This window comes from Leptodactylus fuscus, chromosome 3, assembly GCF_031893055.1.
Source record: "Leptodactylus fuscus isolate aLepFus1 chromosome 3, aLepFus1.hap2, whole genome shotgun sequence".
Classification (NCBI taxonomy): domain Eukaryota; kingdom Metazoa; phylum Chordata; class Amphibia; order Anura; family Leptodactylidae; genus Leptodactylus; species Leptodactylus fuscus.
This window is the reverse complement of record NC_134267.1, coordinates 92,676,523-92,702,039: the sequence shown is the minus strand read 5'-3', so window position 1 is coordinate 92,702,039 and position 25,517 is coordinate 92,676,523. Positions and strand designations below refer to the sequence as shown.

Below are 25,517 nucleotides of genomic sequence, written 5' to 3'. Positions count from 1 at the left end.
ATTTTTCATTTACACATTCCAATGTTAGTAAAATCTGTGAAACAACTGTAGGGTCTAAATGCTGACTATACCCCTTGATGAATTCTGTGAGGGGTGTAGATTCTAAAATGGTCACTTTTGGGGGGTTTCCATTGTTTTGGTACTCTAGGGGCTCTGCAAATGCGACATAGTGCCTGAAAATTATTCCAGCAAAATATGCTGTTCAAACACCCAGTGTCGCTCCTTCCCTTTCGTGCACTGCCGTGTGCCCAAAAATCAGTTTACACCCACATGTGGGGTATTTCTGTGCACAGGAGAAATTGCATAACAAAATGTGAGATGCATTTTCTCCTTTAACCCTTTGTGAATGTGTTAATTTTAGGTCTAAATGAATGTATTAGTGAAAAAAAATGAAATGTCTAAATTTGACCTCCATATTATTTTTATTCTAATGAAATGCTTAAAGGGTTAACAAACATTCCAAATGCTGTTTTGAATAATTTGAGGGGTGCAGTTTTGAAAATGGGGTGATTTATGGGGGTTTCTATTATACAGGCCTTTATAATTCCTTTCAGAACTGAAGTGTTCCCTAAAAAATTAGTTTGAGGAATTTTCTTGTAAATCTGGAAAATCGCTGTTACACTTGTAAGCCTTGTAACATCCAAAATGAATTAAAAGACAATCAAAAGATGATGCCAATATAAAGCAGAGATATGGTAGATAATATTTATTCATGTATTTGGATGGTATGACTATCTGCCTGAAAAGCAGAGAATTTCACATTTTGAAAATTGCAATTTTTTCCAAATTTCCATCAAATTTGCTAGTTTTTTTATAAATAAATACAAAAATATTGATTAGTGTTTACCACTAACATGAAGTATAATGTGTTACGAAAAAACAATCTCAAAATCACTTGTGTAAGTTAAAGCGTCTCAAAGTTATTGCCATTTAAAGTGACACATGTCAGTTTTGAAAAAAGAGGCCCGGTCCTTAATGTACTTCTGGGCCTGGTCCTTAACCGGTTAACATATCAAACAATAAGAATGAGCGCCCTGCTTGTGAGAGCTTACAATCTATGAGGCAATGGATGGATTTATACGTGAGTGTGATCATTTTCTATTGTGTTCTGTGGTGAATGTAAAGACCAATTAGCAGAGAATTTTTATGTTTCCATAGCGAGAAAAGGGGCGGATTCTGGAGATAAAGTTTTTTTTTTTAATTGAAATGTTGTAGATAACTATAATTAAAAACCCAAAAACAGTCCGGCAAAGGAGAAAAAAACACACAAGGAGGAGAACTATAAAATAAGTCAATACTGATAAGGACAGTAACATAGTAAAAGGAAAAAACCCCACAAGGAACAGGTAATTACAGAATAATTAATCACATTATATCAGAATTCTATAGAACATAAAAGGAGAAGAGTCCTCAGTGGAACTCTATAGACTGACAACAGACCAAGGGAATTTCCAGAATGAGTGGACCACAAATACCCTTGGTAATAGAATTTCTTGAGAAAATGAGATGAAATTGAAATGGCCTTTTCAATATAAAAAGAATAGTTAACTTTATTAAAGGGGTATTCCCACCTCACATACTCAGCAGTCTTCACTCTTGTAAAATCTTCTTTCTTCCTGGTTTCTTGCATCATTTGGTGGGCGGGGTTTCACGGGCAACCTGCCGTTTAGCTCCGCCCCCAAATTCACATGTAGCTCCGCCCACCCACATTGGACTATGAAGTACAGGCAGCAGCAACTCCATTCTGTGTTACATACAGAGACTGCCTGTCTCTGCCATAATGAACACTATTGAATTAGCCTGATAACTGGGAGAACAGAAGAAATGAAAGCAGCTCCTCTCCCCTATCTGAGTGCAGGACCTAGGTCACATGGTGCAGACACAGGATTAGCTAGATACACAGGCTCGCTCCCTGCACTTTGCCCCTCCTCCCTCCCCCCTGAGAGCAGCAGATACATCATTTGACTCAGGAGCAGCTAGGTCAGGGCTGTGGCCACAAAGAATTGAATAAAGTGAGATAGTGGACAAACAAAGCAGTTTTGCTGAAGCAGTGTATTTAGGAAAAGTCTTACATCCACATTAACCAGCAGTATAGATAGGATCCTTGTGATGGGACAACCCCTTTAAGTAGTTAGGGGTGTAGCAGCCATTATAATTCATGAAAGAATAAACCTACTTACAGGAACATAGTCCAACTCCTAAAAACAAAAGGCTATCAGAGGTAGAAGGGCTGAAAGAATTATAGTTACCCTTTCCATAAGTTTCCAAAATGGGTAAATAACTGGACAATCCCACCGTGCATGTATATAAGAACTCCGGGGGCTGCAGCCTCTCCAGCACAAGACAGTATCGACATTAAAGGTCATCAAAGTAATTCGGACCAGAATCAGGTACCATCTAAAAATGAATTTTCTCATCATTTCCCAATAGACCATGCTTTTCAAAAGCTTTATGGGTCATGACAACGCTGAAAACCTTTGTTGAATAGTAAAACTGATTTTAATATCAAACTCCCATCTAAGAAAGCATATTGAGTAGAGATGAGCGAACAGTGTTCTATCGAACTCATGTTCGATCGGATATTAGGCTGTTCGGCATGTTCGAATCGAATCGAACACCGCGTGGTAAAGTGCGCCATTACTCGATTCCCCTCCCACCTTCCCTGGCGCCTTTTTTGCTCCAATAACAGCGCAGGGTAGGTGGGACAGGAACTACGACACCGGTGACGTTGAGAAAAGTAGGCAAAACCCATTGGCTGCCGAAAACATGTGACCTCTAATTTAAAAGAACAGCGCCGCCCAGCTTCGCGTCATTCTGAGCTTGCAATTCACCGGGGACGGAGGTTTCCGTCCAGCTAGCTAGGGCTTAGATTCTGGGTAGGCAGGGACAGGCTAGGATAGGAAGGAGAAGACAACCACAACAGCTCTTATAAGAGCTAAATTCCAGGGAGAAGCTTGTCAGTGTAACGTGGCACTGACGGGCTCAATCGCCGCAACCCAGCTTTCCCAGGATGCTGAATGGAATACACTGTCAGTGTATTCCCGTATACCCGATATATACCCCCGATACCCGTTCCAACGGTGTGCCCCCCCACCTTCACCCCAGAAATACCCTGCAAGTCCCCTAGCAATAGAATTGGGGCTATATACACCCACTATTTTTGCTACTGCCATATAGTGCCATTGTCTCACTGGGAATTCAAAGAATATATTGGGCTTACATATAACTTCAATTCCAGGGAGAAGCTTGTCAGTGTAACGTGGCACTGACGGGCTCAATCGCCGCAACCCAGCTTTCCCAGGATCCTGAATGGAATACACTGACAGTGTATTCCCGTATACCCGATATATACCCCCGATACCCGTTCCAACGGTGTGCCCCCCCACTTTCACCCCAGAAATACACTGCAAGTCCCCTAGCAATAGAATTGGGGCTATATACACCCACTATTTTTGCTACTGCCATATAGTGCCATTGTCTGACTGGGAATTCAAAGAATATATTGGGGTTACGTGCACCCACAATTTTTGCTACTGGTATATAGTGCCATTGTCTGACTGGGAATTCAAAGAATATATTGGGGTTACAAATACCCTCATTTCTTGCTACTGCCATATAGTGCCAGTTTCTGACTGGTAATTCAAAGAATATATTGGGGTTATAAATACCCTCATTTCTCGCTACTGGTATATAGTGCCATTGTCTGACTGGGAATTCAAAGAATATATTGGGGTTATAAATACCCTCATTTCTTGCTACTGGTATATAGTGCCATTGTCTGACTGGGAATTCAAAGAATATATTGGGGTTACAAATACCCTCATTTCTTGCTACTGCCATATAGTGCCAGTTTCTGACTGGTAATTCAAAGAATATATTGGGGTTATAAATACCCTCATTTCTTGCTACTGGTATATAGTGCCATTGTCTGACTGGGAATTCAAAGAATATATTGGGGTTACAAATACCCTCATTTCTTGCTACTGCCATATAGTGCCAGTTTCTGACTGGTAATTCAAAGAATATATTGGGGTTACGTGCACCCACAATTTTTGCTACTGGTATATAGTGCCATTGTCTGACTGGGAATTCAAAGAATATATTGGGGTTACAAATACCCTCATTTCTTGCTACTGGTATATAGTGCCATTGTCTGACTGGGAATTCAAAGAATATATTGGGGTTACAAATACCCTCATTTCTTGCTACTGGTATATAGTGCCATTGTCTGACTGGGAATTCAAAGAATATATTGGGGTTATAAATACCCTCATTTCTTGCTACTGGTATATAGTGCCATTGTCTGACTGGGAATTCAAAGAATATATTGGGGTTATAAATACCCTCATTTCTTGCTACTGGTATATAGTGCCATTGTCTGACTGGGAATTCAAAGAATATATTGGGGTTACAAATACCCTCATTTCTTGCTACTGCCATATAGTGCCAGTTTCTGACTGGTAATTCAAAGAATATATTGGGGTTACGTGCACCCACAATTTTTGCTACTGGTATATAGTGCCATTGTCTCACTGGGAATTCAAAGAATATATTGGGGTTACAAATACCCTCATTTCTTGCTACTGGTATATAGTGCCATTGTCTGACTGGGAATTCAAAGAATATATTGGGGTTACAAATACCCTCATTTCTTGCTACTGGTATATAGTGCCATTGTCTGACTGGGAATTCAAAGAATATATTGGGGTTACAAATACCCTCATTTCTTGCTACTGGTATATAGTGCCATTGTCTGACTGGGAATTCAAAGAATATATTGGGGTTATAAATACCCTCATTTCTTGCTACTGGTATATAGTGCCATTGTCTGACTGGGAATTCAAAGAATATATTGGGGTTATAAATACCCTCATTTCTTGCTACTGGTATATAGTGCCATTGTCTGACTGGGAATTCAAAGAATATATTGGGGTTACAAATACCCTCATTTCTTGCTACTGGTATATAGTGCCATTGTCTGACTGGGAATTCAAAGAATATATTGGGGTTACAAATACCCTCATTTCTTGCTACTGCCATATAGTGCCAGTTTCTGACTGGTAATTCAAAGAATATATTGGGGTTATAAATACCCTCATTTCTTGCTACTGGTATATAGTGCCATTGTCTGACTGGGAATTCAAAGAATATATTGGGGTTACAAATACCCTCATTTCTTGCTACTGGTATATAGTGCCATTGTCTGACTGGGAATTCAAAGAATATATTGGGGTTACAAATACCCTCATTTCTTGCTACTGCCATATAGTGCCAGTTTCTGACTGGTAATTCAAAGAATATATTGGGGTTATAAATACCCTCATTTCTTGCTACTGCCATATAGTGCCAGTTTCTGACTGGTAATTCAAAGAATATATTGGGGTTACGTGCACCCACAATTTTTGCTACTGGTATATAGTGCCATTGTCTGACTGGGAATTCAAAGAATATATTGGGGTTACAAATACCCTCATTTCTTGCTACTGGTATATAGTGCCATTGTCTGACTGGGAATTCAAAGAATATATTGGGGTTACAAATACCCTCATTTCTTGCTACTGCCATATAGTGCCAGTTTCTGACTGGTAATTCAAAGAATATATTGGGGTTATAAATACCCTCATTTCTTGCTACTGGTATATAGTGCCATTGTCTGACTGGGAATTCAAAGAATATATTGGGGTTACGTGCACCCACAATTTTTGCTACTGGTATATAGTGCCAATTTCTAACTGGGAATTCAAAATGCGCAAGGCTCCCGGAAAGGGACGTGGACGAGGCCGTGGGCGAGGTCGGGGGAATGGTTCTGGGGAGCAAGGTAGCAGTGAAGCCACAGGGCGTCCCGTGCCTACTCCTGTGGGGCAGCAAGCATTGCGCCACTCCACAGTGCCAGGGTTGCTTGCCACATTAACTAAACTGCAGGGTACAAACCTTAGTAGGCCCGAGAACCAGGAACAGGTCTTGCAATGGCTGTCAGAGAACGCTTACAGCACATTGTCCAGCAGCCAGTCAGACTCTGCCTCCTCTCCTCCTATTACCCAACAGTCTTGTCCTCCTTCCTCCCAAAATTCCCAAGCTTCACAGAACAATAACCCCAACTGTCCCTGCTCCCCAGAGCTGTTCTCCGCTCCTTTCATTGTCCCTCAACCTGCCTCTCCACGTCACGATTCCACGAACCTAACAGAGGAGCATCTGTGTCCAGATGCTCAAACACTAGAGTCTCCTCCATCTCCGTTCGATTTGGTGGTGGATGACCAGCAACCCACCCTCATCGACGATGATGTGACGCAGTTGCCGTCAGGGCATCCAGTTGACCGGCGCATTGTGCGGGAGGAGGAGATGAGACAGGAGTTGGAAGAGGAAGTGGTGGATGATGAGGACACTGACCCGACCTGGACAGGGGGGATGTCAAGAGGGGAAAGTAGTGTGGATGTTGAGGCAGGTGCAGCACCAAAAAGGGTAGCTAGAGGCAGAGGCAGAGGTCAGCAGCTTAGGCGAAGCCAGGCCACACCCGGAATCTCCCAAGATGTTCCAGTTCGTACCCAGCCCCGAAAAACTCCCACCTCGAGGGCACGTTTCTCGAAGGTGTGGAGTTTTTTCAAGGAATGCGCCGAGGACAGATATAGTGTTGTCTGCACAATTTGCCTCTCGAAATTGATTAGGGGCTCTGAGAAGAGCAACCTGTCCACCACTTCAATGCGCCGTCATTTGGAATCCAAGCACTGGAATCAGTGGCAGGCAGCAACGGCAGGACAAAGGCCGCCTGCCGTTCACGCCACTGCCACTGCCTCTGCCACTGCCTCTGCCTCTGCCACTGCCACTGCTGACTGTGCTGGCGATGCACTCCAGAGGACGAGCCAGGACACCACTTCATCTGCCTCCGCCACTTTGTTGACTTCTCCCTCATCCTCCCCTGTTCCTGTGTTATCTCCTTCTCCTGCACCATCAAAGGCACCATCAGGCGCTTCTTTACAACAACCCACCATCTCTCAGACATTGGAGCGGCGGCAGAAATACACTGCTAACCACCCACACGCGCAAGCCTTGAACGCCAACATCGCTAAACTGCTGGCCCAGGAGATGTTGGCGTTCCGGCTTGTTGAAACTCCCGCCTTCCTGGACCTGATGGCAACTGCGGCACCTCGCTATGCCGTCCCTAGCCGTCACTACTTCTCCCGGTGTGCCGTCCCCGCCTTGCACCAGCACGTGTCACTCAACATCAGGCGGGCCCTTAGTTCCGCGCTTTGCACAAAGGTCCACTTGACCACCGACGCGTGGACAAGTGCATGCGGACAGGGACGCTACATTTCACTGACGGCACACTGGGTGAATGTAGTTGAGGCTGGGACTGCTTCCCAAACTGGCCCGGTGTACCTCGTCTCCCCGCCTAACATTCCTGGCAGGGACACGAGAAGAACACCCCCCTCCTCCTCCTCCTCTACCGCCTCCTCCTCCGCCACCGCCTCCTCCTCCGCCACCGCCTCCTCCTCCGCTGTTAGATTGACCCCAGCTACGAGTTGGAAACGTTGCAGCACTGGCGTTGGTAGATGTCAGCAGGCTGTGCTGAAGCTGATCAGCTTGGGGGACAGACAGCACACTGCCTCCGAGGTGAGGGATGCCCTCCTCGATGAGACGGCAATATGGTTTGAGCCGCTGCACCTGGGCCCAGGCATGGTCGTTTGTGATAACGGCCGGAACCTGGTAGCAGCTCTGGAGCTTGCCGGACTCCAACATGTTCCATGCCTGGCCCACGTCTTCAACCTAGTGGTGCAACGTTTCCTAAAGAGCTACCCCAATGTTCCAGAGCTACTGGTGAAAGTGCGGCGCATGTGCGCCCACTTTCGCAAGTCGACAGTAGCCGCTGCTAGCTTAAAATCTCTCCAGCAATGCCTGCATGTGCCACAACACCGGCTTTTGTGCGACGTCCCCACACGCTGGAACTCAACGTTTCAGATGTTGAATAGAGTGGTTGAGCAGCAGAGACCTTTGATGGAATACCAGCTACAAAACCCTAGGGTGCCACAAAGTCAGCTGCCTCAGTTTCACATCCATGAGTGGCCATGGATGAGAGACCTTTGTGACATCCTACGGGTCTTTGAGGAGTCCACAAGGAGGGTGAGCTCTGAGGATGCGATGGTGAGCCTTACAATCCCGCTCTTGTGTGTTCTGAGAGAATCCCTGATTGACATCAGGGATAACTCAGATCACACAGAGGAGTCAGGGATAGCATTCGATCCGTCACAGCTGGAGAGTAGGTCCACACATCTGTCCGCTTCACTGCGTTTAATGGAGGAGGAGGAGGAGGAGGAGGAAGAAGAGTTGTCCGATGATGTGATGGTGATACAGGAGGCTTCCGGGAAACTTCGAATCGTCCCATTGTTGCAGCGCGGATGGGTAGACATGGAGGATGAGGAGGAAATGGAGATTGAACTTTCTGGTGGGGCCAGAGGAGTCATGCCAACTAACACTGTGGCAGACATGGCTGAGTTCATGTTGGGGTGCTTTACAACCGACAAGCGTATTGTCAAAATCATGGAGGACAACCAGTACTGGATCTTTGCTATCCTTGACCCCCGGTATAAAAACAACATCTCGTCTTTTATTCCGGTAGAGGGGAGGGCCAATCGCATCAATGCTTGCCACAGGCAATTGGTGCAGAATATGATGGAGATGTTTCCAGCATGTGACGTTGGCGGCAGGGAGGGCAGTTCCTCCAGTAGGCAACCAAGTTCTCACCGGTCCACACAAACGAGGGGCACACTGTCTAAGGTCTGGGACACCTTGATGGCACCCCCTCGCCAAAGTGCCGCCACGGAGGGTCCTAGTGTCACCAGGCGTGAGAAGTATAGGCGCATGTTGCGGGAATACCTTTCCGACCACAGCCCTGTCCTCTCCGACCCCTCTGCGCCCTACACGTATTGGGTGTCGAAGTTGGACCTGTGGCTTGAACTTGCCCTATATGCCTTGGAGGTGCTGTCCTGTCCTGCCGCCAGCGTCCTATCTGAGAGGGTGTTCAGTGCAGCCGGTGGCATCATCACTGACAAGCGCACCCGTCTGTCAGCTGAGAGTGCCGACTGGCTCACTTTGATAAAAATGAACCACCACTGGATAGAGCCTTCATTTTTGTGCCCACCTGTGTAAAGCACCCCAACATGAAACTCCATGTCTGTACTCAACCTCTCCAATTCCTCCGCATCCTCATACTCATCCACCATAAGCGTTGCACAATTCTGCTAATACTAGGCTCCCTCCACCCTGATTTCCCCCAACTCTGCTGGTTAGAGGCTCCCTCCACCCTGATTTCCACCAGCTCTACTGGTTAGAGGCTCCCTCCACCCTGCTTTCCCACAACTCTGCTGGTTAGAGGCTCCCTCCACCCTGCTTTCCCACAACTCTGCTGGTTAGAGGCTCCCTCCACCCTGCTTTCCCACAACTCTGCTGGTTAGAGGCTCCCTCCACCCTGATTTCCACCAACTCTGCTGGTTAGAGGCTCCCTCCACCCTGCTTTCCCACAACTCTGCTGGTTAGAGGCTCCCTCCACCCTGATTTCCACCAACTCTGCTGGTTAGAGGCTCCCTCCACCATGAATTGGTCCAAACTGGGCTGTTTAGCGGCTCCCTCCACCATGAATTGGTCCAAACTGGGGTTTTTAGAGGCTCCCTCCACCATGAATTGGTCCAAACTGGGCTGTTTAGAGGCTCCCTCCACCATGAATTGGTCCAAACTGGGGTTTTTAGATGCTCCCTCCACCATGAATTGGTCCAAACTGGGGTTTTTAGAGGCTCCCTCCACCATGAATTTGCCCAAACTGAGCTGTTTAGAGGCTCCCTCCACCATGAATTGGTCCAAAATGGGGTTTTTAGAGGCTCCCTCCACCATGAATTGGTCCAAACTGGGGGTTTTTAGAGGCTCCCTCCACCATGAATTTGCCCAAACTGGGCTGTTTAGAGGCTCCCTCCATCATGAATTGGTCCAAACTGGGGTTTTTAGAGGCTCCCTCCACCATGAATTGGTCCAAACTGGGGGTTTTTAGAGGCTCCCTCCACCATGAATTTGCCCAAACTGGGCTGTTTAGAGGCTCCCTCCATCATGAATTGGTCCAAACTGGGGTTTTTAGAGGCTCCCTCCACCATGAATTGGTCCAAACTGGGGTTTTTAGAGGCTCCCTCCACCATGAATTGGTCCAAACTGGGGTTTTTAGAGGCTCCCTCCACCATGAATTTGCCCAAACTGGGCTGTTTAGAGGCTCCCTCCACCATGAATTTGCCCAAACTGGGCTGTTTAGAGGCTACCTCCACCATGAATTGGTCCAAACTGGGGTTTTTAGAGGCTCCCTCCACCATGAATTGGTCCAAACTGGGGGTTTTTAGAGGCTCCCTCCACCATGAATTTGCCCAAACTGGGCTGTTTAGAGGCTCCCTCCACCATGAATTGGTCCAAACTGGCGTTTTTAGAGGCTCCCTCCACCATGAATTGGTCCAAACTGGGCTGTTTAGAGGCTCCCTCCACCATGAATTGGTCCAAACTGGGGTTTTTAGAGGCTCCCTCCACCATGAATTGGTCCAAACTGGGGTTTTTAGAGGCTTCCTCCACCATGAATTGGTCCAAACTGGGGGTTTTTAGAGGCTCCCTCCACCATGAATTTGCCCAAACTGGGCTGTTTAGAGGCTCCCTCCATCATGAATTGGTCCAAACTGGGGTTTTTAGAGGCTCCCTCCACCATGAATTTGCCCAAACTGAGCTGTTTAGAGGCTCCCTCCACCATGAATTGGTCCAAACTGGGGTTTTTAGAGGCTTCCTCCACCATGAATTGGTCCAAACTGGGGGTTTTTAGAGGCTCCCTCCACCATGAATTTGCCCAAAATGGGCTGTTTAGAGGCTCCCTCCATCATGAATTGGTCCAAACTGGGGTTTTTAGAGGCTCCCTCCACCATGAATTGGTCCAAACTGGGGTTTTTAGAGGCTCCCTCCACCATGAATTGGTCCAAACTGGGGTTTTTAGAGGCTCCCTCCACCATGAATTTGCCCGAACTCTGCTGGTTAGAGGCTCAATCCACCCTGATTTTCAAAACAAATGTTGGTGCCAACCTCAACTTACTACAAGGGCTAAATTCACTGCTGGTGACAAGCTGTCCTCACTGCAAGTGCCAAATACACATGTTTCAAGGTGTTTTCCTACTGTCAGAGAGGTGGTATTGAGTGTGTAAAGTGTGTAGTTGTTAGGCTGTGATGTTGGGGTAATAGAGGGTCTTTGGTGTGTTAGATGCCCCCAGACATGCTTCCCCTGCTGTCCCAGTGTCATTCCAGAGGTGTTGGCATCATTTCCTGGGTTGTCATAGTGGACTTGGTGACCCTCCAGACACGGATTTGGGTTTCCCCCTTAACGAGTATCTGTTCCCCATAGACTATAATGGGGTTCGAAACCCGTTCGAACACACGAACATTGAGCGGCTGTTCGAATCGAATTTCGAACCTCGAACATTTTAGTGTTCGCTCATCTCTAATATTGAGTGAATATATTATAAATCAGGGAGATACCCTTAGTTTTGATGAGTTTGTTAAAAAAAATAAAATAAAAAATAACTTGACGTGCCATATTTGAGTTGGGTGGATCAATGTTATTCAGGGCATGATGGATACGATGATATTTGTAAAAAGTGGTATTAGACAAGGCAAAACTAAGGGTGAGGTAAAAAAAGAATCTGAGCTCGGTTTTGGGGAAATAAGGGGCCTGACTGAATTGCTCCCCGCTGATTTCAAATTGTCAATATTAATATTTTCAACCATTGTATATAAGCAACAAAGTGGAAGAATGGAAGCAGCTACACATGTTGTCTGAGACACCATTTGTGTATAATAGTTCCAGGCTTTGACCATTTCCACCATGCTTGACAGAGGGGTACACTGAGATTGTAAGGTTTAGGTATTAAATTTTAAAGGAGAGATCAAGGAACAACCCAAAGCTGACCCTTCGCCCAAGTTTTATCACAAGTGGGAACCTACCATAGTTTAGCTTGATTTAGGAGAGCACTTAAATAATATGTGTAAATGTCCAGCACTTCCATGTCGCCCGCTGACCAAGAGCAAATAGTTACATAGTAGATGAGGTTGGATGAAGACATTAGTCCATTAATTACAATCCCCTACAGTGTTGATCCAGAGGAAGGCAAAAAAAAAAGCCATGAGGCTTATGCCAATTGCCCCATTTTAGGGGAAAAAAAATCCTTCCTGACTGAATCTGGTGTCCTTAAAATCTAGAGTCCATAACCTGTTATATTTTTAATCATAGTGGGTGTCCATATTCTAGGTTGTTTTCCTCCTCAAATGAATGACACAATCAATGACTGAAGCTTAGTGAAAAATGACATAGGTACAAATATACAAACAGTACGAAAAGTATATAGCACAATCGCAAGTACCATCATTTTAATAATTTCTATTTTACCTGCCATGTAATAAAGACTTGGAGAATTTCTCCAACAGTTGCAATACTTTAGAAAACATGACAGGGTCGGTGAGAGGAAACAAGAAGAAGTTATGGTATGAGAGGGTATCTGGAGATGTGCAAATGACGTGAGCGTACCACTGTGGTAAAGTGAGATCCGAGTAAAATACAACCCCGAAACAGTGGGCACTTTGCCTCAGTGTTATAGTAAGACTAGAGATGGAAATGGAGATAATGGGGTGGGGTCAGTTAGTAGATGGAGGGAACACAAGAGTTTCAATTTTTTAACTCCTTAACGACCGGCCCATAGTAAAATTACGTCGGCACTGACAGGTCCTTCCTGACTGCCCTATAGTAAAATTACGTCGGGCAGTCAGGGAAGGATTCCCTGTCAGTGCCGATGTAATTGGAGCAGATCTTAGCTGTATCTGACAGCTAAGACCCTGCTCCATTACCCCCCATCGGAGGGGTCTCCGATCGGGGGGTTTTAACCCCTTCAGTTCCGTGATCAAACATGATCACGGAACTGAAGCGGTTCCGTGACGGTGCCGGCCGAATCGGCATCCCCCGCGGCGAGATCGAGGGGTGCCGATGTATCTAACATGGAGCCTGGGGTCTGGCCAGTGACCCCAAGCTCCAAAAGACCCCCAATACCTGGTTGATCCTGCCGCTTTAAGAGGAAGTCAGACGCAGGCAGCCCCTGCGTCTGACTTCCTCCAGACGCTGCAAGACACTGACAGCTGTGTCCTGCAGCGTCTGATAGAGAATTAGTGATGCTTTTATCAAAGCATCACTAATCCAAGTGTCCTAAAGTAAAAAGTGTAAAAGTAAAAAATAAAAAGTGAAAAATAAATAAAGTGTCTGATAAAAATGAATAAACTTATAAAGCTCCAAAATTTCCTTTTTTCTATAAAAAATGAATTCTATTAAAAAACCCCTAAAACTTAATAAAAACAATACATATTTGGTATCGTCGCGTCCGTAACAATCTGAACAATAAAACTCCAACAATATTTAATGTATACGGTGAACGTCGAAAAAAAAACCCGGAAAAAACCCGCCGGAAGTAGTGATTTTTTGCCATCTCACCTTACAAAATATGCTATAAAAAGTGATCAAAAAGTCATATACACCCCACAACAGTACCAATAAAAAGCGCACATTGTCCCGCAAAAAATAAGCCCTCAACCAACACTGTCAACCGAAAAATAAAAATGTTACGCTTCTCAGAAGATGGCGATGCAAAAAACATTGATTTATGTCCCTAAATGTGTTTTTATTCTACAGAATTAGTATCTCATATAAAAAAATACTATAAATGAGGTATCGCCGTAACCGTACCGATCCGCAGAATAAAGGGAACATGTTACTTATATTGTACGCTGCATGGCGAAAAATTTAAAAGGTAGAATGCAATGCCAGGATTGATTTTTCTTTAAAAAATCCTGCAAAAAAGGGTTAATAAAATGTATTCAATAAGTTGTAGGCACCCAAAAATGGTGTCATTACAAAATACACCTCATCCCGCAAACAACAAGTCCTTATATGGCCACGTCACCAGAAAAATAAAGAAAATATAGCATCTAGTAATGTGAAGACAAACAACCCCAAAATCGCCAAATCATTAGAATACAACTGGCTGCGTCAGGTAGGGAATATATAAGCTGTGCGAGCGGATATCAGGGGACACCCCAGATTTACAGCTTACGAGGGAAAAGACACCGGAAGTGACCCCCTAAGTGACCCCAGAGTGACTCCCCCAATCATGGGACATAGTAGGGAATTTGGTGTTTGCAATGTCCTCCACACCGCTTATATATTCCCTCTTCGCCATCCCCTCTGCAATCACGTCCGGGATACTAATACTCACTACACCCCCTGATATATTCTTTCAGGGGTGCAGTTTTCAAAATGGGGTGACTCCTTTGGGGAATCCAGTTTTCTGGTACGTTATAGGCTCTACAAACATGACATGGCGTCCGGATACCAAACATCTGAATCTGTACTCTAAAAGTCGCATAGCGCTCCTTCCCTTCTGCGCCCTGCTGTGCGCCCAAACTGCAGTTTATGCCACATGTATGACACATGTATGACACTGGTGTACCCAGGATAACGGACGTAATGTCATATGTGGGTATAAACTGATATTAGGGCACAGCCGGACACAGAAGGGAAAAGAAGGGTTATTGGGTTTTTGGAGCACAGACGGTTTGGTTTTTGGATGCCATGACACTTTTGCAGAGCTGAAGCGCCAGTAAAGTGGAATCCCCTGATATGTGACCTTATTTTGGAAACTACACCCCTGAAGGATTTATCCAGGGGTACAGAGAGCATTTTTAACCCCCAAGTGTTGCTATAACATATTATCCATAAATGAATACAAAGCTGATTGTGAGAAGTGAAAATGCCAATTTTTCCAAGAATCGGTCATTTCAGTGCGTAATATGTTGTGTCCGACTCGTATCAGAGATGAACGCTCTGAAAGCTGTTATGCCCGGGATACCCACTTAACAGTTTTTGGAGTGTGTATCTCTGCTGACATAAGTTGGGCACAACATATCAGATACTGAAATGGCGAATCTCTGGAAAACTTCATTTTTAACTTCTCATTATCAGCCGCAATTTCATTTCTGGAAACCAAATAAATGCAACCCTCAAGGGTTAAAATGCTCGCTACACCGCTTGATAAATGCCATCAGTGGGGTAGTGTCCAAAATGGGGTGAGATGTCTGCAGATTCCACTTCAGGGGCTTTGCAAAAGTGGCATGGTGTCCTAAAACCAAACTGTGCTCCAAAAACCAATATAGCGCTCCTTTCCTTCTGTGCCCGGCTGTGCCCAAACAGCCTTTCTACCTACATATGGCATTAAGTCCGTTATCCGGGGTACACCAGTGTCATACATGTGGGCATACACCGCCATTTGGGTACACAGCAGGGCGCAGATGTGAAGGAGCGCTATGTGCTTTTGGAGTGCAGATTTAGATTGTTGGTTTTTGGACACCATGTCATATTTGCCGAGACCCTAAAATTTCCCCTACAAAATGGGGTCACTTCTTGGCGAATGCCGGTTTACTGGCACCTTCAGGGCTCTGCAAAAGCAACATGGCGCCCCGAAAGTCCCTCTAACACTGTACCCCAATAGCTAAAAAGCGCACTGCTCCTTCTCTTCTGAGCCCTGCTGTGTGCCCAAGCGGCAGTTTACACCCACATATATAATTTTTTGACCCTCGGGATGGCCCCTTAATAGTTTTAGGAGTGCAGGTCTCTGACAACACAAAGTGGGTGCAACGTATTGGGCACCGAAATGGCATATTTCTTTAAAAATTTCAATTTTCATTTTGTACATTAATTTTTGGGAAGCATTTTTAGGCTCAAAATGATAATACCCCTTGATACATTCCTTGATGGGTGTAGTTTTTAAAATGGAGTCACATTTGAGGGGTTTCCATTGTATTGGTACTTTAGGGGTTCAGCAAATGCGACATGGCACCTGAAAACTATTCCAGCAACATCTGCCCTCCAAAATCCAAATAGCGCTCATTCCATTCTGAGCCCCACCATGTCCCCATACAGCAGATTATGGCCACATATGGGGTATTGCCGTGTTCAGGAGAAATTGTGTAACAAACTGTGGGGGGCTTTCTCTCCTTTAACCCCTTGTGAAAATGAAAACTTTGGGGATAAAGGGACATTTTACTAATTTTTAACCTACACATCCCTAAGTTAGTAAAATCTGTGAAACGGCTATAGGGTCAAAATGTTCACTATACCCCTCAATGAATACCTTAAGGGGTCTAGTTTATAAAATGGGGTCATTTATGGGGGGTTTCAAGTGTTTTGGTATCTCAAATCTTGTTTGAATGTGCAATGGGCCTGAAATATCTGCAAGCAAAATTTGTGTCTTGAAATCCAGTTGGTGATCCCTTCTTTTTGGGCCCTACCGTGCGTCCGTACATAGAATTAAGGCCACAAAGTGTACATTTTTGAACACGGGAGAAATGGGGCCATCTATTTTGGGGTGTTTTTCTTCATTTTCATGTGTTATGTGCAAAAAAAAGCTGCCTTTAAAATTACTCTTTTGTGTAAAAAATATGAGAAATTTTTGTTTGACGCAAATTCTTTTAAAACCTATGGGGTCAAAATACTCACTATACCCCTCAATGAATACCTCAAGGGGTCTAGTTTATAAAATGGTGTCATTTATTGGGGTTTTCAATTGTTTTGGTAACTCAAATCTTGTTTGAATGCGCAATGGGCCTGAAACATTTAGAAGCAAAAATTGTGTCTTGAAATCCAGTTGGTGCTCCCTTCTTTTTGGGCCCTACTGTGCGTCCGTACATGGGATTAATGCCACAAAGTGTACATTTTTGACCATGGGAGAAATGGGGTCATCTATTTTGGGGTGTTTTTCTTCATTTTCTTGTGTTATGTGCAAAAAAAACGGCCTATAAAATGACATGAAATATGAATTTTTTTTTGTTTGACGCAAATTTTCTCAAAACTTATAGGGTCAAAGTACTCTCTATACCCCTCAATGAATACCCTAAGGGGTCTAGTTTATAAAATGGTGTCATTTATGGGTGTTTTCAATTGCTTTGGTAACTCAAATCTTGTTTGAATGTGCAATGGACATAAAATATCTGCAAGCAAAATTTGTGTTTTGAAATCCATTTGGCCCTCCCTACCTCTTAGGCCCTACTGTATGTGCGTACATAGGACTAAGGCCACAAAGTGAACATTTTTTAACACGGGAGAAGTGGGGTGATATATTTTGGGGTGTGTTTCTTCTTTTTGATGTGTTGTGTGCAAAAAAACTGGCTTTAATATGACACATATTTGAAGAAAATGAAAATGAAATTTTTTTCATCATTTGTAATAATTCTTGCAAAACAATATTTGTTTGATCAAAATGCTCACTATACCCCTCAAAGAATACCTGAAGGGGTCTAGTTTTCCAAATTGGGTCATTTAATGGGAGTTTCTGTCATTATGCCACCTATTCCTGTCTGCAAACATAGCTTGGTACAGGAAAAAATCACACACTCAAAATTTCCAAAATTTGCTTATAAACTTGATAAACTTGTAAATTGTCTAAGTTACTCAAATATGCTAAAATTATCTCAAATATGCTTGAAACACAAAAGGAACATTTGGAAATATATAACTACTAACTTTTTTGCCCTGTATTATTGTGTATATGTGAGATATCGCAGCTAAAAATGGAAAACATTGAAAAATTTTCAAAATTTTCAGCATTTGCGAGTTTTTTAATAAATTTACACAAGTTATATCAGTCTAATTTTACCTTCTCAGTAAAGTACAACATGTCACGAAAAAACAATATCAGAATCGCTTGGATGCAATATACTGTTACAGAATTATTCATTGATAAAGTCACACAGGGCAAATTTCAAAAATTTGGCTTGGTCATTAAGGTCCAAAACAGGCTGGTCACTAAGGGGTTAAAGATTCATTTTCAGATTGGCTGCACCTTTGGAGTAAGGAATGAATGAAAGTTATCGAAGAGTTGTTTAGGGCTATTGGAGAGAAAAGAGAAGAGAGCTGTGAAGTCGGCTTGTTTGACGTGGTGAAGGATTGAATTATAGGCTTTGAATATAAACTTGAAGTGAAGGAAATCTGCAGGTGTGGTTGATTTTAGTGACATTACTACATGAATTATCCTTCTACTCTGACATCAATGTAGACCTGAAAACCCACACCGGAGCCCAGGAGAGGTGAGTAATAGAGATGAGCGAGTACTATTCGAAACGGCATCTCTAGTGAGTAACTGTTTGTTATGTTTAATCACTTCATCTGAGCCTCTGTTCATTATACTCTGGGGTCCGAAAAAATAATAAAACAGCAGGTGCCAACTGGGCCCCCCTAAGGTCACAGGCCCTGGCTGTTACAGTGGTAGTTCCGCCACTGCCTCTATGGAGGCAATGGAACCTCAACAGAAGTGTCAAAAACACTTGCATCATGTAACCTATTCTGAAATCAGGAGAATGCAGCCATATAATAAAAATAAAGCATTTACAAAGGTATACTTTATGGAGTGTTGTGTAAGGATATATAATGTTAGCTATGCATGGAAAACCCCTTTAATGCAATTTCATATTGTGCCAGTATATGATATAATATGGTGCAAGTTAGGTAATTATTCAATGATGTTTATTTAATCATTATTATAATTACATGTTGCAGTTCTTGTACGAGATAGAAAAACACCGAGCACACTTTATAGTGTAGATAGTCGATTCACCTTTTTGGATAATTGTAATGAATGTATCAGACCTGGTGGCCTCTCACCTGGTTTGGTTGTGACAGCGTTCACAACTCCGTACTAAGGTGTATATGATACCAGGTATGGGGAGCAGCACGTCTCAAAGGCACCAGTTGTGTCAACCGGGGAAACAGCAGAGGAAAAGGGCAGGACGGCGCTCACAGGTCCAATAGATTTTATTAATAAGAAGAATTGGTGCAATTCTTCTTATTAATAAAATCTATTGGACCTGTGAGCGCCGTCCTGCCCTTTTCCTCTGCAGTTCTTGTACGGTCACCCTATTTATACATCTTACTATACCAGGAGGTCGATGTTATCCCATAGCATGGGAATTCCAGTATATCAAATTTTAGCGTTAAAAATATTATGTCCAGTAAAAATTAAATGTACAATTTAAACTGATGATCTTTTTCAAGGAAGTGGAATATTTTCACCAAATAAGCTTGGGCCATATTACTATAACAAGACGGTCGATGAGGGCCATTTGGTTATATCAGAACTAAACTCCTACACAAGAAACACCACTGAATGGGCACCTGTTCAATGGCACGAGTATGCCTCTCACATTAAGAAACCTCTACAAAGCAGCAAAGTGTTTACTAGGAAACTTCTACTTGATAACTATACCGTGACCGAGCTGACAGAACCTCAAGGATATGCTTCGGTTTGCCACAACCATCTATGTTGTTACCTGAACTATAGCATGATGGAGAAGAGAAATGATGAAGTGTATGTGCTTGGCGCTTACGATGGCTACCATGGGCCATATCAAGTCTTTTACATTGAGGTAACTATTCATCTTCAGCTGAAAATAAAAACCAATTCAATTGGCTCAGAATGGGTTAAAGACAAAAAATAATTAACATAGTCTCACTGATCCCTGGTTACTTCTGTTTTGTATCTTCTGGTTCCATCTCAGCACAAAGCAATTTCCAGACAATATCCTCTTAGCCAAATACTAGCTGGAGGGGTGGCCATTTTAAGAGATTGGTGGAGCACGCACTCCTGGAATTTCCTGTATGTTCATGGATCCAGGATGTAGAAACTAGTAAGAAGCCAGTAAACTTTAGCACAGGAGTGGCAAGAGACCTGTGAGATGCTTTGTCTTATGATGTTAACCAATTCTGAGGCAGTTTTATTTTATTTCCTCCACACAACCACTTTAGGGGGCATTCACACGATGTAACGTGGCACTGATTCTTGCACGATAATTTGCGTAAGAATCAGCGCTGCAAAACAGAATCCCATTGACTTCGATGGGTTCCGTTTAATGCGCGTAACACTTTGAAGTCAATGGGATTCTGTTTTGCAGCGCTGATTCTTACGCAAGTTATCATGCAAGAATCAGTGCCGCATTACATCGTGTGAATGCCCCCTAAGGCAAATATGTGGTCATATCTTTCATGTTTTTCAGGTATGTACACTGGTGAAGTGTATGAGCTTAGAGAATTGTCGCACAGCTACAGACACTGCATATACCAAATTTGAATCCTTTTCTCTAGCTGGTACGTTTCAATCCACCATTGTCTATCCACAAGTCCTGCTCACTGGAGTTCAGTTGGATCCGGATGTATTTGAGGTATTTCTTTTTGATCTTTAGGTCTTATGTTGTTATTGTTCCCTCGTGTATTTTTATTAGCATAGCCATTGCTGTAGTATATGCAATGCAGGCTTACAAATTTATATAATAAAACTAAAATGTTGTATATACAAAAGCATGAATTAATCAAGAAAAGTGCATTATATGCTGGTCTTGATGATGTCTGCATCGGTGGAGGATTCGCCAGATTGATGACGAAGTGCAAGTTGATGACTTGCCAAAATGCTATACAGTCTTCCTATTTGTGACACGTGACAAATTAAAAATACAGTCATGTATAATAGTCACAAGTGGCGTTTTTATGCTACCTTCAGCACTTTTCTCTCCGCATGATTCATGGGGCCACTGTGCAGAAAACACATGGACCCCATTATAGTCTATGGGGTCTGTGTGGTTTCTTTGCTAACCACTTTTTAATGCCTTCGGTATTCTGTTCAGTGGGTCCCCAAGTAGACTCCCCAAACGGAATACTGAACGCAGATGTGAACCAGGTCTTAGGTGTTGCTAAATCACTCTAGTCTCTTCAAATAAGGAGGGAGATGAGGGTCTGGGGCGTCTGACCCCCACCAATCTCATATTGATCACCACTGATATTTTTTTACTCCAGGAAAACTCCTTTAGGTTAAATACCATATCTTGCCAGTGCTGATTTTCATTTCTTAAAGAATTCTTTTTTTCTTGTTTTTTTTTAGGTCCTGAAAGATGGGCGCTTAGTGAATAAGCCAAAAATATCTTTTAAAGCACTTCTCAATATCAATCTTTTGGGTAGAAATTATATGAAAGATCCAACAAATTTAAATATTTCAAAATTGTCTTAACATATGAAATTGCACGGAATAACTATTATTATGGCAATATATACTTTATTCTATTAAAAAAATCACTAAATAAGCATAAAAGGACAAAAAAGAACATCTACCATGTGGGAAAGAGCCCGGTATAGGAGATGGAGACAGCTCTGCCCTAAGGTGGTGGTAGGAGATAGACTATGCACTAGATAATCACATAATCACATCAATATGTGATACTACGTCTATTGCCATGTAACTCCCTCAAATCAGTCAACAAGAGGCAGGTCAGAATGTTATTGATTTCCTTATGATGTGTATAATAAGTCACAATATATATAATAATTTTCTTGGCATTCTGATTGGAACGATTATGCACAAGAAAAGTATTGCGATTAGTTGCCTGGGCCCTTTGAAACAATCTTGTTTAAGATAACCTGTTACATATGCGTTCATATATAAAAGAGGATTCCTGCTCAAAATTACTGAAGTTAGAACAGTTCCACACATGTAAGTAGTGCCCAATTGGTATCCCTTGTTTAACCCTTTATGGACACAGCCTAAAAGGACCTTAGGGACATGGCTTCATTTTTCAAAACTGACGTGTGTCACTTTATATGGCAATAACTTTGAGACGGCATGTCTTGCAAGTGATTTTGAGATTGTTTTTTTAGCATATTATACTTCATGTTAGTGGTAAAGATTAATCAATGTTTTTGTATTTATTTATGTAAAAAATAGGAAATTTGTTGGAAATTTTGGGAAAAAAAATCGCAATTTTCAATGTTCAATGTTAAATGCTCTGCTTTTCAGAAAGATAGTCATACCAACCAAATATATTAATACATATTATCTACCATAACTCTGCTTTATAGTAGCATCATCTTTTAATTGTCTTTTAATTTATTTTGGATGCTAGGAGGCTTACAAGTGTACATGAAATAAGGACCCACTATACTGTATAGCTTCACACAAACATTGCCTTGTACTTACTAGCAAATTCCAACCATGTATACAGGGTAGTTCTTAACCTCATCAAGACAGAGCTTAAAAGTACCTTCATGACCATGCCTCATTTTTCAAAACTGGCATGTATCACTTTATATGACAATAACTTTGAGAAGATTTATTTATTTATTTATTTTTTAATGTAGTTTGTGAGCCCCACATAGAGCACACAATGTAAATTTTTTCCCTATCAGTATGTCTTTGGAATATGGGATGGAAATCCATGCAAACACGGGGAGAACATACAAACCCCTTGTAGATGTTTTTTTTTTGCCCTTGGCGGGATTTGAACACCAGGACCCCAGCGCTGCAAGGCTGCAGTGCTAACCACTGAGCCACCATGTGGGCCAACTTTGAGAAGATTTAACTTACATAAGTGATTTTGAGATTGTTTTTTTTTCATGACACATTGTACTTCATGTTAGTGGTAAATATTGATCAATACACGTACATAGAAGACAAACACCACAGAAGAGGAGTCAGCAAGTCAAGGGCCAAAGCCAGAAAGACAAAGCAGTACAAAATTGTAATCCAAAAGAGTAGTCACAAGGAATCCAAAAGTCAGAGGTCAGTGATGCAATAGAAAGAGGAGTAGGCAGCTAGCGAGGACAAAGTCAAAGGACAGGGTCAAAATAGCTAGTAAACCTGTGTGGGCTGATGACCTATATATAGAAAGCCCAGGATCTGCCCCAGACTTGATTGGTAGACAGGTTGTCAATCACACAGGAAAGACTAAGATTACCTATTTGATGGACAGAGGGAAACATGGTGCAGGAGATGGTTGTGGTGAAAATTCAATTACAGAGGAGAGGAAACAGTGTTCAGACAGAGCAACAACAAACTCTAAGCAAAGAATCAAATTGAATACGCCTCCTGTGCCGCAGCGTGCAAGCAGAAGGTGGCGAAGAGACCTGAACAGGCAATAACGTAACACTCTGCCTTTCAAACAGTCATATCACACAAATGCATGAAAATATATTATCTACCATATCTCTGCTTTATATTGGCATTATCTTTTAATAGTATTTTGGACATTAGAAGGTTTACAAGTGTAACTGCAATTTTGCAGATTTACAAAAAAAATTTCCCAAACTAATTTCTTAGGGACGACTTCACTTCTGAAGAGGAATATAAAAGCCTGTATATTACAAACCCCTATAAATCACCCCATTTTCAAAACTACATCCCTCAAATAATTCAAAACAACATTTGCGAAGTTTGTTAACCCTTTAATATATTCATCCCTAAATTAACACATTCACAAGGGGTTAGAGGAGAAATGTATCTCACAGTTTGTTATTCAATTTTTATCGAGCCCAGAAATACTCCACATGTGCATGTAAAATTTTGTTTGCTCACACATCAGCGCACGGAAGGGAAGGGGCGAGACTGGATGTTTGAAAACAAGATTTTGCTGGAATAGTTTCCAGGTGCCATGTCTCATTTGCAGAGACCCTAGAGTACCAATACAGTGGAAACCCTCCAAAATTGACCCAGTTTTGAAAAATACACCTCTCACAGAATTTATCAAGGGATATAGTGAGCATTTTGACCCCAAAGCTCTTTCACAGGTTTTAATAACTTTGGGATGTGTATGTGAAAAATTACTAAAATGTAATTTTATCCCCAAAGTTTTAATTTTCAAAGGGGATTAACCCCTTCCCGACATGCGCCGTAATAGTACGGCGCGTGTCGGGTCTGTAACTATGGCGACCGCCCGGGAGCCGGGCGGCCGTCATAGCTGCCGGGTGTCTACTGCTTTAAGCAGTAGACAACCGGCTCTCATGCCTCCGATCGGTCCCCGGACCGATCGGAGACATTAACCCCTCCGGCGCTGCTGTCAAAGGCGCCGGAGGCGCCATTTTCCCGGCGGCGCATGGGCGCCGCCATTTTGGCAGGGATCGCCGGCTCCTGGAGCATGCTCCAGGGCCGACGTCACGTTGCCATGACAGCCGGGAGCCTTGTTAAAGGCTCCCAGCCGGTCTGCAAATTGTCTCTTTTGCAGGCTGGTGTATACAGCCTGCAAAAGAGATGATGATTTTTTGCAATGCATTGCAATGCATTAGCATTGTAATGCATTGCATTAGTGATCAGACCCCCTGGGGTTCAACACCCCTAGGGGGTCTAATAAATGCAAAAAAAAAAAAAAAAAAAAAAAAAAGTAAAAAAAAATATAAAAAAATATAAAAAGTATTAAAAGTTCAAATCACCCCCCTTTCCCTAGAACAAATATAAAAGTAGTTAAAAACTGTGAAACATATACATGTTAGGTATCCCCGCGTCCAAAATCGCCCGCTCTACAAATCTATAAAAATATTTTTCCTGTTCGGTAAACGCCGTAGCAGGAAAAATAGTCAAAAGTTCCAAACCGCCGTTTTTTCACTGTTTTAATTCTGATAAAAATTTGAATAAAAAGTGATCAAAGCAATAACATTTCCCGAAAATGGTAGAATTAAAAAGTACACCCGGCCCCGCAAAAAAAGACGCCCTATGCATCCCCGTACACCTATGTATAAAAAAGTTACGGCCGTCGGAATATGGCGACTTTTAGAAAAAAAAAAATTTTTAACACCGTTTTGGAATTTTTTTTAGGGGTCAAAATGTAAATAAAACCATATAAATTTGGTATCCCTGGAACCGTACCGAAACACAGAATATAGGGGACAGGTCATTTTGGCTGCACAGTGAACGCCATAAAACCAAAGCCCGTAAGAAAGTCGCAGAAATGCATTTTTTCTTCAAATACACCCCATTCTGAATTTTTTTCCTGCTTCCCAGCACATTATATAGAATAATTAATGGTGGCATCATGAAGAAAAAATTGTCCCGCAAAAATTAAGACCTCATATGACTCTGGGAGCGGAGAAATAAAAAAGTTATGGGGTTTAGAAGGAGGGGAGTCAAAAACGAAAAACGAAAATCAAAAAATGCCATCGGCGGGAAGGGGTTAAAGGAGAAAAAGCATCTCACAATTTGTTAAACATTTTCTCCTAATCTTTGGATGCCATTTTGTTTTTGCAGATTCCTGGAAGTGCCATTAAATTTGAATTCCTCAAGAAGTGACCCAATTTTTTAGGGGCAATTTTAGGATCCTTGCAAGTGCGACATGGCATCCAATAATCAACAACCTCGATCATTGGTCCAAAAGCACATAGGGTTCATTCACATAAATGACACTGTAGTACTTAATGCCTCATATGGGTATAAACTGCTGTTTGGGCACAGAAGGAAAGGAGCACTATTTTGGTTTTTGGAGCACTGTTTGGTTTTTGGACTTAATGCCAGTTTTGCAGAGACCCTGAATTTCTTCAGATGTGAAGGAGCTCTATATGGCTTTTGAAGCGCAGATTTAGATGTTTGGTATCTAGACACCATGTCATGTTTTGCAGAGCC

The 25,517-nt window shown here is 42.7% G+C and overlaps 1 protein-coding gene across 1 annotated transcript in view; it reads left to right on the top strand.

The window, feature by feature from the left end:
- LOC142197581 (pantetheinase-like) overlaps positions 1-21,146 on the top strand; it is a 73,380-nt gene extending 52,234 nt beyond the window's left edge. Inside the window, exons 5-7 of the mRNA XM_075267981.1 lie at positions 19,145-19,515; positions 20,143-20,307; positions 21,021-21,146. Of these exons, the coding sequence (XP_075124082.1) occupies positions 19,145-19,515; positions 20,143-20,307; positions 21,021-21,146 (662 nt within the window). The remainder of the gene's footprint in view (positions 1-19,144; positions 19,516-20,142; positions 20,308-21,020) is intronic.
- The last annotated feature ends 4,371 nt before the right edge of the window (positions 21,147-25,517 follow it).